Source organism: Solanum stenotomum, chromosome 3 (assembly GCF_019186545.1).
Source record: "Solanum stenotomum isolate F172 chromosome 3, ASM1918654v1, whole genome shotgun sequence".
Classification (NCBI taxonomy): Eukaryota; Viridiplantae; Streptophyta; class Magnoliopsida; order Solanales; family Solanaceae; genus Solanum; species Solanum stenotomum.
The window spans coordinates 7258560-7276623 of record NC_064284.1 but is presented as its reverse complement, the minus strand read 5'-3'; the positions used below and the strand labels follow the sequence as shown (position 1 = coordinate 7276623).

The following is an 18064-nucleotide window of genomic DNA, read 5'->3' as shown; positions in this document are numbered from 1 at the left end:
CTATAACATACAAATATGATTTTTATGTTTGCTAAACCTAAAATTTACTCAATAAAAAACAATTGTTAAGTGTGATTTCCATTATTTTCTATTGGGCTTAGCTAAAAATATTGACAATTATTTTTTGAGCAGCTTACAAAAATAACTATATTTATAGGGTTAATGAATGTCAATAGCTATAAATATGTTATTTACAATAAATGACTACAATTTATATCACTTTTTCGTTGTATTTTTGTATAGTTTTTTATATTTTTTATTTATACATTAATACATCTTTAAATACAACAAACTAAACAAGGAATTGACACTAAATATAACCCACTAACCTTACATTACATCCATACAATGAGCAACTTCCCATAATTAACTTTATAACTAAAAATTACTTATTTAAAGACATATCAGATCATATTCTTTATCAATTTAACAAAAATTGTGATACATCATACTCATTTTTCTTGTTGTCTCCATATTTCTTATTCTGGTGTCGTAAATGTATTAATAAATTATTTTTTGTTAATTCAAGTTATTGTATGTAAGCAAATTGTTGAATTTGTGAATGAAGGTTAAGTATTTCAATTTTGAATAGCTGAACTACAAGGTAATAGATACACTAGTTGTTAAATAAAAAATGAATACACCAATATAGAATACAATGAATACATTGTTGTTAAACACAAAAATGATTACGTTAGATACAACTATACTTGTATTCCCTAATCAACTTTTTATCTTGGATATAGTACTTATCTATCTCTAGATATAATTGTATTCACAAATCAACATTTCAACTTGTGCTTATATAACAATACAAGTATATATGTATATAATTATGGATACATTTCAACACTGTTGTTAAGCAAAAATATGGATACATTAGACAAACGAGTAAAAAAGATACAATTTGTGGGTATCAAACTATATAAGTATGGATACATTAGACAAACGAGCAAAAAAGATACAATTTGTGGGTATCAAACTGTATAAGTATTCTTCTAAATAAATTTTTGAAAAGGCCAACAATATAGTATTGATGTATCCAATTATACTTGAATTCCCTAATCAACTTTTTAAATTTGACAGAGTACTTATGTATTCAAATATAATTGTATTCATAGATCAACAGTTCAACTTGTGGTTATATAATAATACAAATGTCTATGTATATAAGTATTCTACTATATACAAAATTGACAATCAGAGAACCCTCAATCTCTTTTTTGTTCATGTTCTTCTTGTACTCATTTTTTAACAATTATATACATACGAAATCAAATTTTCTAACAATTTCAATACAAGAAAATAATCCATAATGACAATGGCACACAATACATGTGTTGAGATATATAAGTAAATAACATTAAACTAAAAAAAATAAAGCAAACAAATCTCAAGTTCATTTTCCTTTTGTTCCTGATCGACTGCTCTTTTTCACACCCACTTGAATCAATATTGTTGACTTTTCTCCTTTTTTCAAGATTAGTTTTCACTTCTGAACCTTTTTTCCTCTTTGCTAATTTTGCATGTTCGATTTCTTCAAGCAAATTTAAGGGTATATGGTCATTAACCTTTTTTGTTCTTCTTTCGTTCTCCATTGCAGCAATAAAGCTTGAAATTTTGGCTTGTTGTTGAGTAATACACAATTCAAAAGAAGATAGTTAATCAATTATTTTTCAAATAAATGTATAACTCTCGTAACCCTCCTCAGAGTATCAATTTCAGCAATTGAAATGGATAAACAAATTCTTCAATCAAAACCCTATGAAACTAGTAGAAAGTGTAGATATACAGATATATAATACTCATAAAAATAAGATAAATATGCAATTAGAAGATACCCGATGGATGTAAGATCACAAAAATCACTCATGTAAAAGATTTTGAATTTAAATAAAATTTGGGGGAAAAAAATCAGAAAATATGTGATATATGAATATTGATGTAAGAGAAAAAATTTGATGATGGTAAACATGAGAAAAGATCACAAATGTGCCTGCCATAATTAATTAGGCATTCAATAATTACTTTCCTATTAATATTTATTTATTATTATTATATTAATATATATATATATAAAATTATTTATTTGTATATAATTAACTTTGCTATTTATAGTCTAATTATTCATATAACATGAAAAAAATAAAGCGTAGCTATTTTTCTTGAATATATATGAATGTTTGCCATATTCTAAAATTTTTCCTTATTATTTATTTTATTTTTTAAAAAATAAACTGAACACCAAACAAACACTTAAGATTCCAATGTTGGGCTTTGTAAATGGGCCTTTACCCATCTATCTAGTTCCTATAAATATCTAAACCCTAGCTCCGGATTCCATCTTACCATACAAACCCTTGCTGAGAGCAGAGAGTCGCACAAGCCGCCGCAAGGAGAAGGTAGCGAAGCGAAAAAGATGGAGCCGCCGAGAAATGTGAAGGACGTTTCACCACATGAGTTCGTCAAGGCGTACGCCGCGCATCTGAAGCGCTCCGGCAAGGTATTTTTTCTTCTCCGGCAATGCAGTGGGCAGGATGTACTTGTATATTTGTGCAATTTTTGTGTTATCTTAATGTTTTGAAGTTGATCATTTATATTATTTTGTGTTCGCTATGTTTTATGAGTTATTTGCTTATACTTTTGGCTAGAATGTCCCTTGATATGGTGGTTGAACTGTAGGATTTTGGAAAGTCAGGTGGTTGTTCATTCTATAGATTAAATAATAATATCACTAGGCTCTCTAGAATCATCGAAAATAGTATGTTGATTTCTGTTTATGGACTGCAAGACTTGTTATAAGTATACAAAATGTATCTGATTTGTACTTGAATCTGCTGCTGTGTTTTGTTTAAAGGCATACGGTCTGTTTATATCTTGTTTGGTTGCATTAGAATGCGTAGTCTTAGGGTGATAGAATGAGATTGCCTTTTATGTAAGTTATAGACTGTGTAAAAGCATAGATATGAACGGGCTCAGTAGAATAATATTACTAGGCTCTCTAGAATTATGGATAACAGTGTGTTGATTTCTGTCTAAAGACTGTAAGACTTGTTACAAGTATACAAAATGTATCTGATTTGTACTTGAATCTGCTGCTGTGTTTTGTTTGAAGGCATATGCTCTGTTTATATCTTGTTTGGTTGCCTTAGAATGTGTAGTATTAGGGTGATAGAATGAGATTGCCTTTTATGTAAGGTAGAGACTGATGTAAAAGCGTAGATATGGACATTCTCAGCAGAACACATTAGCTTTTGCTCAATGTGTATTTGTGATGAGGAATTCATTGATTATATACACTCACATTTAGAATCCAGTAATTAGTACTTGAATTTGTGATTTAGAAGCCACAAGGCTGAAATCCTAGCTTCAATGTAAGAGCAAATATTTCTTTATATTCCAGTAGTAAGTCAATTCATTGTTTTCAGTAAGAAGAGTGTGTCTTCCCTTTATTGTTGGTTAGACTGTGTATTTTTGCCCCATCCATTGTGCGGTTGTTGTGTTTATGGACTAGAATTCCTGCTGAATGCTAGTTTTGATGTGAATAAAAATCATAGTAATCTTATTATTTAATTTCATATTTGTAGTTGGAGCTGCCGGAATGGACTGATATCGTTAAAACTGGAAAATTGAAGGAGCTTGCTCCTTATGACCCTGATTGGTACTACATCAGGGCAGGTATGTTCTTTCTCATCTACCTATTTGAAGAAGGGATTCATGTGAATTAAAAATTTGGTTTCCTGACTCTTCTTCACTCTTGATTTGAATTTAATGGACAGCCTCTATGGCCAGAAAGATCTATTTAAGAGGAGGTATTGGGGTTGGAGGATTCCGCCGAATCTATGGTGGAAACCAGAGGAATGGCAGCCGTCCCCGTCATTTCTGCAAGAGCAGTGGTTCAGTAGCACGCCACATCCTTCAGCAATTGCAGACCATGAACATCATTGACTTTGACCCAAAGGGGTACGTATTCTTTCACAATTAAATTGCATTTTTTTTTGGTGTTGCTCTAGGCATGTATTTCTTTTGGTTAGGAAGAACTCCACAGATTTGGTGTCTCAGTAATGATATGTCTTTTTAGTAGAATAATTTAGTTGTTTAATAGTTACTTTATTCACTGTAATGTGTTGTATTCTTGTTCTTCTATATGTCCTGATAAAGAAATCTAAAGCGAAAAAGTGTCCCAAGGGTTCTTCAAAATGAATATCAAGTGTCACATTTGTCACATTGTTTGTTAATTGTGTTTCTGATACCTATAGTGTTCTGAATTATGTCTGTTATTTCCTTTTACTCAGTGGGAGGAGAATCACATCCAATGGGCAAAGAGATCTTGATCAAGTTGCTGGTCGAATTACGGCTGCCAATTAAGATATGAAAAAGGAGGCGTTTTTATGAGTACATGAGTTGTTGCCAACTTATAATTTCAGCTTGGACCTATTATAGGTGTAGGGTATTGTTGAATCTTTGTCTGCATGTTTTGCCCTTTTATTTTCAATCTGGGATTCTTTTGCATCAGTATGCTAATTTTGTCCTTTAAAATACTTCAAAATGTTACTTTGGCTGCTCTTATCCGAGTGTCGCTGCCTTTTTTATTTTCTGTGTTTGCGTTGAGGTAAATGTCATCTTTTTTTATAAAATATCTTAATAACTCACTCTTATTTGCCTATCCACCTCATCCTGCATATATGATCACCACTTTCTTTAATTTTACATTATCTATTTTATGTTCAGAGAAAGATTTCCTTGAAGGTTAAATATCTTTTTACCAGATAATATCCTATGGGGAACATTTATCCATTTCAAGTTCACTTTCGAAATGTTGTGATGAAGGGTCTCAAACTGTCAAATTGATAACTCTTGTTACAATTTGGTACTTGAGGGACTTACGTGAGTTCTGTGAATGTGCAGAGGTATTTTTGTACAACAATATAGCTTGATCGATTGTATCAAGACAAACGATTGTTGAGTGTTTATAGTGTTCAATTGCATTTTCCAAGTAGACTGTTTAAATCTTTTCTAAAAGCCAAGAATAGGTTAGTTGGTATAATCACAGAACATTTGAAAATTATATCGAAGTCGATTTGAAATGCACGAAGCTTTAAGAGGTTACATGTCCAAAGTTCTGACCAAACGCCTATGAACTAAGCTTCGGGGTGGCTTACGTACGTTCAATATTGTAATTTTAAGCCGTTGTGTAATTTTTTCTAGAAGAACAAGTTGTAGTAATTAATAAAGACTCCCATCTCACAAGAAAATGCAAAAATGGAAGAAGCGGTATTTTCAAACTTTGTTTGGACTGATATTTGAGTGTACTGAAGGTGTCGTAATGCTCTCAACTTTCCCTGTTGCCATTTTCACTTTTGCCGCTTTCCTTTTGTTTTTATACTCTTAGGTTCATTTGGGGCCATTTCACTTTTGCCGCTTTCCTAATGATTTTATACTGTAGGTTTGTTTGTTGCGTGGTATAAGATATAAGGTAAGATAATTTAGGATAAAATGTGGATAATTATTGTTGGACGGAGAGAGTATTAATTTATAATGAGATTAATTATTGTTGGACGGAGAGAGTATTAATTTATAATGAGATTAATTATTCACCATCTATATCTTAGTGATGAGATAAGTTATTTCATATACATTATGCAATATCTTATCCTGATATAACTTATTCGTAAATAATTTAGTCCGAGATAGTTAATCCAAAATGGTTTATTCCCAATCAAACGACCTTTAGGATTGTTTGATACGAAACATTAAAAAAATAGTGCTGAAATTAAAAATATAATTCAGGCATGAAATTTTGATTTCTCATTTAATTGCCAAGTTTAAAATAACTTATCCCACAGTTGAAGATTGTGCCACAAGCAATTGTATACTTATCCAAACCTTATTTTGTTAATTGAAATATCTTTTTGTTTTTTGGGTCAAATCACTGGTTTTATTGAAATTGAAGATTTAATTAGAAAACGATTTTTTTTTTAAAAAAAATGCAATGGGCATAGGTGATGAGTACCGTGTCCCCAACGTGTTGCTTCAGTATAAATCCACAGAGCAAGGGCCCAATTCGAACATGGGCCCTCCAGTGTCGACACACTCACACTCTGAGAGAATCCACGTGTAGACCTGTGGATCTCCGATGCATCGCCCCCTGCTCTAGAGGTAGGATTAGGAATATACATAAGGACACTCTAGAAACTTGTATAATAATAATAAAATAATAAAATTCATAATTAAGCCGTTGGTTGCCTAACACTTAATTAATAACCGAATCAAAATTAAAAAGGAGGACTGAATTCTACATTTGATTAAAGCAAAAAGAGATTTGGACTCCGATTCTCCATTTTTCCTTCAAACGCCTAGGGTTTTGCAGCTACGATTTTGTTCAGAGGAACAAACAGAGCACGACGCTAATTCAATTCTCTTTCAAATTTTGTTAATTAATTCGGTAAGAGGTTGTTAACTACCAATTTGTTATGGTTTTGCTGAATTGATTGACATGTTATTGACGAACTATGAGTTATATATGATCACGTTACTTTCTTCGTTTTGAGCCATTTCCTGATTCTCGGTTCGTTCATAATATATCAGTATAACTACTTTTTGGTTTGATTTTCCATCATTTCTAAGGAATTTCGTCGGAAATTGTTTTATCGATTCGCTACACCAATCTGCTTTTTCTCTGATCAACCAATTAGCTCGAGAAGCAAGTTCAGCGTTTTTGCTTCAATGCTAATGATAGTTGTGAAATGCAATCTCTTGTGCAAAAGATTACTTGTAATAGTCTATGCGGTATAATAGTTTTTTTTTTCCCTTGTGACTCTGGTGTTTGGACGCCAAATCGATTAGTTACACAAGATATCTGTGTAATTAATTAGTCGAGGTGCACAAAAGCTGGCCCGGACACTACGGTCATAAAAAATGAATAAAATGTTAGGAGACGTAGGAAGAAATCACCTAGTATTTTTGTCTATGCTACATTTGAACATGAGAACTCATGGTTTTCAATCCACTTTACTAGACTACACCCTTGGGAGCTATGCAGTATAGTAATAGTTTTACTTTCTGGTTAATATTTGGTATATGTATTTCATGTTTTAGTTTTTTCCCTTGGCCAGAATTATGCTAATGTTACATGATCTCAGCTAAGGTTTAGTGGAATGTTTCTGGGTACTGTCTGATATAAATGTTTTTCTTTACTTTTGCAGGTTATTTTTTGTTTCTTGTTGTGTTGATTCAAAGGTTTAGGGCCCTTCAGGGGTCTAAAAGAACTTAAGCAGGATTCCAAGGATGTGTTGAATTGAAGTATCATCATCTGTGGACAAAGGTTTCCAAGTGTTGTCGTTGGTTGCTTATACTTAATAGTAAAAGCTAATATGTTTGGCATCATTGGGGAAAAATGAAACTCGGCAGAGGAAACTAACGCCAGCATGGCTTTAGATTGTGGTAGTGTTAAGGAGGTGCATGATGCTATTATTCGTAGCCTAATGCTCATCTAGGTTCAGATTTATACTAGCATATGTGTAATTGTGTATAAAGTATGAAAATATAGAATTCCAAAATGGAAGATTATAGAGAATCAGAGTTTCCACTTCTTAGCTGGATCAGCAAAAATCCTTCTGAGATGGCAGAATCCCCTCTGTTTATTCTTTCCTGTTTCATTGCTGGTTTAGTAGGAATTTTAACTATATTTTACACAGCTTTCCAGTGGAGAAGGAACATAAATGGTAGTTGGATGAAAGCCATAGCCAGGTCCAAGAAAAACCCCAAAACAAGGAATAAGGTCCCTGCGGCTCCTCATACTTGGGCTTTGGAGACCGTTTCTCGAGGGAAAAGTTTAAAATGCTGTGTCTGTTTGAAGTCCATTTCTCCATCTCAGACTCTTGGTCCAATTGTTGCTTCAGAAAGATTTTTTAATCGTTGCAGCATATGTGGTGCAGCAGCTCATCTGAGTTGCTCATCGAGTGCTCACAAGGATTGTAAATGTGCATCTATGTTTGGATACCCACATGTGGTACATCAGTGGGCAGTGCGCTGGACAGAGGTAGCTGATCAACCTGATGAATCTTATTTCTGCAGCTACTGTGAAGAGCCAAGTTCATTTCTTGGTGGGTCCCCTATATGGTGTTGCTTGTGGTGTCAGCGCCTAGTTCATGTTGATTGCCATGCCAATATGTTCAATGAAACAGGTGATATATGTGACCTGGGTCCTTTCAGAAGGCTTATTCTATCGCCACTTTATGTGAAAGAGTTTAACAGGGGAGGACTGCTGAGTTCTATCACACAAGGTGCCAATGAAATTGCTTCTTCAGTCCGTGCTAGTATAATAAGTCAAAGCAAGAAATATAAGCACAGTAAAGAGAAACATGAGAGTGGGACCTCTGCAGAGACAAGCAATGGTGATGTTGTTGGGGACACAACTACTGAATGCACTGCTGATTCTCATCAAGTGAATGGTAATGGTAATATAGATGAAAACTGCAGTAGTGGTGTAAATAGAGAGGGTGCGGATCACCACCAAGACAGTGGTGTTAAAAAGTTGATATCTATACCCAGCTTCAAGAGGAGTTCATCCACTAATCAGAAGGATGAATCTCAATTAATAGGGCAGAAATATGAATTGACTGATTTGCCTCCAGATGCCAGACCTCTGCTAGTTTTTATAAACAAGAAAAGTGGAGCTCAACGAGGAGATTCACTTAGGCAGCGGTTGAATCTTCTATTAAACCCAGTTCAGGTGAGGTGAAGCTCCTTATCTAGTCAGTGTTCTTTTAGCATCCATCTTATGAACTACTTGCTATCTTATCCGTGTGTAGAGATGTGTCAATCAACACAACAATTACATTTAGGGAATGTTACCACCCTAGGCTGTTAGTTGATTCTTCTGTCCTTAAAATGGCTTAGAGAGCCTGTAGCTGCTGGAAAAAATCCCACGAGTCTTATTTTATGCGCAGTCTTCTTTTTCTCCCCATGCTTTACAAAGTGTTTTGACACATTTCTATGGACTATTGTAAATTGTGTGCCACCTAATAATGTTCATTATTAAAGATTGATTTATCTAAACATATAACTAAGAAATCCACTTTTCTGCATAAAATATTTTTTCATACTACTAATATAGTTGTAAATCAAAGCTAACTCTTTTCTTGGTCTTGTGGTGAATGGAGGTAGATCTTGTCAGGAGAAGGAACAAATATGGTATTATATGATTACATTACTGTTTACCAGGTTTCAGTGTGTCCGGCTTGCTAATTTCCTTTTTATGCTACTTGATAATGCCTTAAGAACGTCATTAAAGATGCAACTTGTCATTAAAGAAATCCACTTTTCTGCATAAGATATTTTTCATACTACTAATATAGTTGTAAATCAAAGCTAACTCTTTTCTTGGTCTTGTGGTGAATGGAGGTAGATCTTGTCAGGAAAAAGAATAAATATGGCATTATATGATTACATTACTGTTTACCAGGTTTCGGTGTGTCCGGCTTGCTAATTTCCTTTTTATGCGACTTGATAATGCCTTAAGAACGTCATTAAAGATGCAACTTATCTTTTCTGTTTAAATACCTTTTATGTGTATTAACTTCTAAGTAGATTCATGAATATTTTCCAGCGAGCTAGTGTTTTGATCTGTGATTTTCCATGGATATGCTACTTAGGTCGTTGAATTGAGTTCAACAGAAGGACCGGAAGTTGGTCTGCATCTTTTCAGAACAGTGCCACACTTCCGGATTCTTGTCTGTGGAGGTGATGGAACTGTTGGCTGGGTATTGGATACCATAGATAAACAAAACTATGTTTCTCCTCCACCGGTGGCAATACTCCCCGCCGGGACGGGAAATGATTTGGCTCGAGTTCTTTCCTGGGGAGGTGGTTTAGGGTCAGTTGAGAGACAAGGTGGTCTTTGCACACTTTTGCATGATATAGAACAAGCAGCAGTAACTATCCTTGATCGATGGAAAGTTTCTATAGTAAATCAGCATGGAAAGCTGCTTGAACCCCCAAAGTTCTTGAACAACTATCTTGGTATGGTGACTGATCTTCTCTAAGCGGCAAACAATATATTAAATTTGCATCACTGGAGCATATTATGATCAGTGTCTCACTTCTCCAATATTATTCTCTATTATTATTTCCTTGCAAAATTTGATGAGTGTCCCCTGTTGATGTTCCAGGGGTTGGTTGTGATGCAAAGGTTGCATTAGAAATCCATAATATGAGGGAGGAAAACCCCGAGAAGTTCTACAATCAGGTATGCAGATTATGTTCCATAAGATCATGTGAAGCATGATAATTGGGTTAGTGGATTTGGTTCGATAAAGAAATAGGCCTATAGTTTTCAACTATTGCTTTGATAGTCGATATGTGTGATGATGAACTTATATGTGTACCATCATGATAAAATTGGTTTTGGTTTGCAAAAAAACAAACAAATTAGTTGCCATGTAAACCATAAGTTATGTTCCACAAGAGCATCTGAACACAAATTTGGGTTGTCAAATTTGGTTTGATAAAGAATCGTCTGTAGCTTCAAACTTGTGCTATGATAGTCGATCTAGTGATGATAAACCTTCACGTATCCTCATACAACATCATGAGTGAACTTTACTGTAGGCTTAGGTTTATGCTATAGTTCCAGAGTGTTCTTATTCCTGTTGAGGGGGTTTCGCGACCCAGTTTCTTTGTAGTTTCACCATATTTCTTCCTGATATTAGTTGCCTCTGTTGTATGTGGAAATGAAAGTCATTGAACTGTTCACATATGGAATTACTGTGGAAAATTTATATGCTTGTAACAGTCATCTCTTCCAATTAAATTTCACGGAGTCGACCTGGTTACTAAGGTTCTCTCAGGGGTGGAGCTACAGCCTAGTAAGGGTGGTCAAATGAACACCCTTCGTCGGAAAATTATATCGGGTATATAGGCAAATATAGTCTAATATCTGGATATTTATTGATTGAACACTCTTTGACACAGCAAAGGCAGATGGTCTGGCGGTAGGCACACTCGTTCACCTCATGGGGGTCTGGGTTCGATCCCCACTAGCTATATTTTTTAATATAAATCTCTTTTTAAACAAAAAAACACAGAAATTTTTGTGCACCTACTCATCGGAAAAAAAAAAATGTTTTGTGTACCCACTCCGCTAAAAAATTATCGACTCTTTAAAGGTTGAACACCCTTGGCGAAATTTCTGGCTCCACCACTGGGTTCTGTATGACATTATCTTCAAATAAGGTAAGTAGATCTACACTTTTTGGATTTTTTTTGGTTAAGAAGGAATTCCTCAAAGAAGAATCTGGATTTGTGGGACGTAGCTACCATAATATCTCAGACCTAGATGTTTTCTTGTCATTTTATATTAGGGTGGATGTTTTCTCGTCATATCAAGTGTTTTTCGTCTATGTCAAGACGAGATATAACACTTCTATTGCACAATATCTTGGTCCTAGCGTACTTCAGATGCAGAATGGTTAAACCTGCAGCTTGATGTTTCTATTTTATAGTCCTGAATTCTATGTGCACATTCCCTGTTCATGTATTATGGTGCCAACTGTAAAGCTTCCCTGTTTGGTTTAGTGTGTTGACATTATATGACACTCTGGCAATGTCAGGATTATGAGCATATCTGCACGCTTGTGATACTCATCGATTTTTGAAGATACTTATGACCGAGTATCTTGGGTTATTGAATAGCACATTGTTTGATAGCTTCAAATCTTCTGACTTTGCACTCTTACTATCAATCCCTTTGAGGGGTTGGTGATATATATGTTTCTGTATGCTCTGCTGTCTCTAAAGCATGTTAGAATGAGTAGACCTGTTCTGTGAAAAGGATTCACTGTTACCGGCTGATGACCAGTTAACTTTTCATGCTTCTTCTGGATAGACTCCTTTTGTTACATTGGTCATTCTGTTGTTATCGTCCCCAGGGATTTGATCTAGTGGTAAGAGCAGGGTGTGTTGGGTGGGTTAGGTGCACATCATGGGCTCAAACCTTGCCTCAGACATAAATTGAGTATTTAAGGATTGAGAGGAAGGCCATAATGTAACGATCCTCAAACTGTGCATATCTATTCTAGTTCTATCATCAGTTTTATGGGATCTAAGATAAATTCTAGAAAATGTTTTCTGTCTTAATTTTTTTTTCTCCTTTCTGAGGGATAAGGAGAGAAAAAATTTGGGTCAAAAGAAAGTGCCACTTTGGAGTTTTATCAACAATTTGCCTGTGTAGGTGACTAGGTGGTGATCCGGTATTTTCTGAATCCTTATGTAAGTAATTACAGAAGAGATTCTTCAACAAAGATGTGAGTTAGGAAGGATTGGTCGACGAAATATAAACCGAAGATGGAACCTTGATATACCCCAGAACAATATATTTTTGTTACTCCGAGATATATTAGAAGCAGTCGATCATTTGATTGGGCTGAAATTTGGAATGGGTGCACTTGATGATATGAATCATGTGAAAAATAAAAGCCAGGTGAACTAAGATGAAGTGCAGAGCATCCAGTCTACTTTCCTTTGTGTAACATTAAAATAAATAAGGATATACTGGAAAAAGTTTAATAGCAAGACAAATCCACCCTCCTCCATGAAGATGAAATAAATTCTACACCAAGAGTATAATAGCAAGCTAAGTCCACCCCTATTTGTCTGTATACTGAGCTGGGTAGTCAAGGCCTGTACTGGCTAATAATGTGGTTTTGCGTATGCCGTTTTGTTACGTTAAGATTTGCTGCCTATGATAGTTTCCTTTTTTCTTTTTATGTAGTGAACTGCATCATTTGTGTATTAGTCTTGTATGTGGCATTTGTATGGAATTCTTGGGCATATATTACTGAGTTGTATTCCATGTCATTATCTTTTTATTTTATATGCATTCGTGACTGAAATTCTTTGCAACAATGTTGCAGTTCATGAACAAAGTTCTTTATGCCAGAGAAGGTGCCAGGAGTATCATGGATTGGACATTTGCGGATTTTCCATGGCAAGTTAGGGTGGAGGTTGATGGTGTGGAGATTGAAGTTCCCGAGGTGGTGTCGAAAGGCTTAACTGTCCTTGTGGAAAATACATTTGAGCTATGAATGCTTGCTTTTTTTAGTGCTTTGATATGTGACTCCTTCAGTTTATATTTTTCCAAATTTCATAGTTAATAGAAGATGCGAAAGTATAATTCAACTCCCTGAAAATACTACTAATAAATCTTCCATCGTGGAGGAAAGGTGCTAAAGTTTATATTGGAAATTTGGTGGATGATTCAGTGTTTTCATCTTAGAGATGTTTAGCGAGTAATCGCAGTCTTGAAACTACTTAAGTAACTAAAAGATTATTTATCTTTAATGACGAGTTATGACTTTTTGACTTGATCTCTAGGATGCAGAAGGTGTTCTTGTAGCCAATATTGGTAGCTACATGGGTGGAGTAGACTTGTGGCAGAATGAAGATGAACACTATGACAATTTTGATCCTCAATCGATGCATGATAAGATGCTGGAGGTTGTTGGCATTTCTGGGACGTGGCATCTTGGGAAGCTTCAGGTATGTTGGAAACAATTTTACACACATTAACGTGGCAAAAATAATTTTCATGGTTCTTGAGGAAATTTTCTAGTGTGTTAAACTAGCTTCAACTTAGGCATTTGTTTGCAGATGTTTAAGGGTAAAGCACTTTTTGATGGTTATTTGTCTCTTTATTTTTGAAGAATGAGTTTATTCCTGGTTAAATGTGTCCGTCTCTTGGCTTATGTATAGATATTAATTCAATAACACAACAATTTGCTTCTTGTATCGCCAAATTAGATGTCAACCTGGCATGATTTGTCTATTTGATCTTCCGCTGCCTTTTAGTTTCACTCCTTTGTGATAAGGTTACTGCTCGTGCAAACAGGTGGGGCTTTCCAAAGCTCGGAGGCTAGCACAGGGTCAGTTGATCAAAATTCATCTTTTTGCTGCATTTCCTGTTCAATTAGATGGTGAACCTTGGTATCAGCAACCATGTACATTGACAATTACTCATCATGGACAGGTCGATCCCATCACTTGCATATTCTTTGCGTCTTTCCTTTTTAGCCAAAAGTTGAGGAGGCTTTCTCGTCGAATTTCTCAAAACTGCTACATTATCTAAAATGTGTCCTTGCTGCTGAATTACAGGCCTTCATGCTGAAGAGAGCAGCAGAAGAACCTCTAGGTCATGCAGCAGCAATAATTGCGGATGTGCTTGAGAATGCCGAATCCAATCAAGTAATTGACGCTTCACAGAAGCGGGCACTTCTTCAAGAAATGGCCATCAGACTCTCTTAGACACCAGCAGCAAAGTGATTTGTTAGTTTGCAGCAGTAAATCATAGTTTTGTATAAAACCCCAACTCTTGCTTTTTTTTCCAGGTTATTTCATTTCACGTCTAAAATATACTGTATATGGAAATTAGAATGCTTGTTTGTATAAAACAAAAACTAGTTAGTGTTCGAGTGAAGAGGCGAATGTTATTATTTTTTCGCCATTTTAATTTTTGTTTCCTCTACATCAGTCCCATTTCTTCTATTTCGAGTTGGCTGATCTATTTTTATTATTTTAACTACATGAAATTGTTGTATGACATCACTCAATTTAAATGTACTCTATACAATTGTTTTCTCTCTAGTTTAAATAAACAATGCAAAATTGACGTAGTACTCTACATATGATCATAACAAATATCAAGCGATCGATATCGTAATTCGTAACATTCTCTTAACATTTGGAAGAAGTCAAAACTGAGCATAGTTCAATTTTAACAATAAAATACCCTAGTGACATTTAGTCAATTCGACCAATTTTACGATAACGATTTGATTTGATCAAACAAATAAAGTCAATACAATTATTTAATCGATATACAGAAAGGGTTGACAAAAGTCATTTCTAACATTGATTATTCTTTACCTTTTACTTTTTCTATCAAAGATAAATAGGAATTAATTTTTTTGCTATAAGGTGTGCCACTAATCGAAAATTTACTAAAGGAATGGCATATTTTTGTTGAATTTTTCCATAATTTATACACACCGGGAAAAAAATTAAATAGTATTATTCAATCCGTTATTTGTATAAAGAATTCTTATTGGAAGATAGGACGGCAAGGACCATGATCATGCCATAGCTTGTTCTTGAAAGCTAAAGCAATTGGCACATGCAGCCGTTTCTTGTACTTCTTGCTTTACTTCTCCTTCTATATATTTGACCGACAATATTTTCTTTTATTATCGGAACTCGAAGAAACAATAAAATTATCTCTGTGTGATTTATAGGTTATTGATTTGTATCATGAAAATAACCACTAATATTTATATTAGGTAAGTTGTTTATATCATATCTCTCAGGATGCACGACCCTTTCCAAATCATATTAACGCAATATATTTCGTACACCAAACTATTTTTGTTTTAATTACTAGAAGTAGAATAATTGGTGCATTTTTTTTAATCAACATACTCAACTAGACCAACTACATATGATGAATAACTCAACCCAAGACAGGTCCCAAATATTTATTAATTCATCACGCCATAAATAATTTATAAAAAGAAAAGAAAAAGTAAAGCTTGATGATTGGAATGAAAATCAGAAACACAACAATGAAAAAGAAATAATTTGAATTTAGTTTTCAATTTCATGGTAGATAAAATAAATAAGTACCTATTAATAATTTCGGACCAATTGAATTTATTTTATTTTAAGCCAAATGCATAGTAAACGTGAAATAAAAAAAATACTAATATTTTGAGTTTTTTTTTGGCACTTATAAGATATAAATAATAATAATATGGTTCATAGATCATAAAGAACTAAAAATATTTGACTTTTCATGGTTCTAATTATACTTATCATCAGTAATTAGGTACAATGACAACCAAAAACTTGGCTTTATTTATATAGGGAAATATTCAGCTATCACTTTTTTTTTTCATTCAATAGTATTTGCATTGAAAATCGATTAAATTTGAATAGCTTATTGTAGCCTGTAGAATTCATTTTGGGAACAACACTCCCAACAAAAAAAAATTCACCCTCAAAGATCGAACTCAAGATATTTGATTATGGGTGAAGGACCACAACTATCGAAATAGAACCATTATATATTCAGATCCCAAATGAAACAAATATTCCCTTCGTTTTTAATTTATTTGTGTTACTTTCCTTCTAGTTCGTTTCAAAAAAGAGAAAATTACGCGGTTAAGCAAATTTATACTACTTAATTACTCATCATAGCTATAGTTTGCTATAATTACCACTCATGACTAACATTAACTATTAATTACGTGGGCCGACTTCAAGTTTGTATAATAAGCCACGTTTGTATATGTATAATTCGCAACTAACAATTCTTTGTTTGATTTGTATTTGTATACGATGGTTTGTATTTGTATATGACGATGATTTCCTTTGGTTTTTTAGTTTTGTCATCATATACATTCAATCCTTTTGTGTATAACTTTTTAATGTTTGTATAAACGTGTAGTTTTCGGATTTTGTATACTATAATTTATATAATGTAATTTGTATAATTATTTAAAGTTCATATGTTTATGTTTGTATCAATTCGTTATTTCGAGTTTTATTATATTTGTATAATTTCAGACTTTATATTACTCAATTATACAAAAACACGTGAATTATACAAACATACCAGCGAATTATACAAACGAGATGCGAATTATTCAAATTATTGTCCTCTCTCACTTGCCTCTCTCCTCCCTCTTCCACTCTCGCTCACTTCTCTCCTCCCTCTCCCAATCTCTCTCGCCAGAATATACAAATACATATGTATAATATACAATTATCTAACCGATATACATATACAATCCACCTCTCTCCCACTCTCTCGCTCGCCTCTCTCCTCCCTCTCCTAGTTTCGCTCACCACTCTCCTCCCTATAACATGTAGCTACGAAACGTAATTAGTAAACTATAGCTATGGAGCGTAATTAGGCTATTTTTGAGTGACTATATGCGAAAGTTCCTCTTCAAAAAAACTTGACATGTTTAAGAGCCCAAAATTAAAAGATATTTTGGTATATTTTATATACTTTAGTTAAGACCACAAAAATTAAAAGTTTTCTTTACTCTTTAATTAGACTTCATATCAAATTAAAATCAGACAAATAAACTAAAACGGATGAAGTATACATTAATGCCATCAGATTCTTAATTTTGCATTAGTAGTTCTTACTTTAATGCATTCATCTTATTAAGAGTATATTCATCTAGAAGGTGCAATGTAATATCTCTAGGTACCATTAATTATTACTTTAATTAGTGTGATTTGACTGTCTAAATACCTTTTTAATGGGATGATTATTTATCTAATGAAATATGAATCATTTTTAACATTTATTCATACTGTTAATTAATATTAATAATACTTGATTTGAAGCATTTTCAATATCCATGCGTTACTAATCAAGAAGGAGAAGGACGATTTACCTATTGATATTTTTTTTATTTTTGTGTAAGTCCATCTAATTATCGTCTCTTTGTTTCCCCTTCCTTTTTGGATCTAATTATTAAAAGGTCGAAGCATTTAATTTCACTATTTATTCTTTAACGCTTTAAAAGGTTAATTTTTAGTCTTTATTCTTAGAAATCAAACTTCTACGTAGGCCGTAGCATAACATAAGTTCTTTATGGACATGAGACATAACTTATGAAATATTATGACAATTTTTTACATGAATCTTATTTTGGATGATCTTTAAAAAAAAAATTCCTTTTTTATCTATGCTACTCATTTAATAAAATTTATTATCAAAATATCTTTATCTACCTTCCTTAGAAATAAGTTATTCCTCTTACGGCATTACTCTAATGAGTTTTGAAACTCAACTTATACCTTTTGATATTATCATAAATCTTCTTTTTCTTTTTAGTTAAAAAAATTTCAAACCAAAACGTTCTCTATGTTAGAGTTATAATCAAAATCAAACAATAACTCTCAAAAAAAATATTTGAGACCTCCAAAAGAAAAAGAAGAAGCAAAATTAATTTATTTGTAGTGAAGTTAAAGCTTCTGCAGCAACTTTTTATTT

General features: G+C 33.6%; 2 protein-coding genes across 2 annotated transcripts; both read left to right on the top strand.

Moving 5' to 3' along the window:
- The first annotated feature begins 2319 nt into the window (after nt 1-2319).
- Nucleotides 2320-4547, top strand: LOC125857679 (40S ribosomal protein S19-3). Its single transcript, XM_049537289.1, has 4 exons — nt 2320-2503; nt 3588-3678; nt 3780-3963; nt 4296-4547. Exons 1-4 carry the CDS (start codon nt 2420-2422, stop codon nt 4366-4368), a joined length of 432 nt encoding a protein of 143 aa, XP_049393246.1. The 5' UTR covers nt 2320-2419; the 3' UTR covers nt 4369-4547.
- A 1687-nt stretch (nt 4548-6234) lies between these two features.
- Nucleotides 6235-14506, top strand: LOC125857678 (diacylglycerol kinase 1-like). Its single transcript, XM_049537288.1, has 8 exons — nt 6235-6445; nt 7206-8734; nt 9657-10023; nt 10173-10249; nt 12915-13034; nt 13375-13539; nt 13889-14026; nt 14152-14506. Exons 2-8 carry the CDS (start codon nt 7559-7561, stop codon nt 14299-14301), a joined length of 2193 nt encoding a protein of 730 aa, XP_049393245.1. The 5' UTR covers nt 6235-6445; nt 7206-7558; the 3' UTR covers nt 14302-14506.
- Nucleotides 14507-18064: the final 3558 nt, after the last annotated feature.

Excerpts from the sequence above, each read along its gene's own strand:
- LOC125857679 (XM_049537289.1), top strand. The coding sequence starts at position 2,420 with ATGGAGCCGCCGAGAAATGTGAAGGACGTTTCACCACATGAGTTCGTC. Across the intron at positions 2,504-3,587 it reads ATCTGAAGCGCTCCGGCAAG|TTGGAGCTGCCGGAATGGAC; the intron begins GTATTTTTTCTT and ends TCATATTTGTAG. Across the intron at positions 3,679-3,779 it reads TTGGTACTACATCAGGGCAG|CCTCTATGGCCAGAAAGATC; the intron begins GTATGTTCTTTC and ends TTTAATGGACAG.
- LOC125857678 (XM_049537288.1), top strand. The coding sequence starts at position 7,559 with ATGGAAGATTATAGAGAATCAGAGTTTCCACTTCTTAGCTGGATCAGC. Across the intron at positions 10,250-12,914 it reads CCGAGAAGTTCTACAATCAG|TTCATGAACAAAGTTCTTTA; the intron begins GTATGCAGATTA and ends ACAATGTTGCAG. Across the intron at positions 14,027-14,151 it reads CAATTACTCATCATGGACAG|GCCTTCATGCTGAAGAGAGC; the intron begins GTCGATCCCATC and ends GCTGAATTACAG.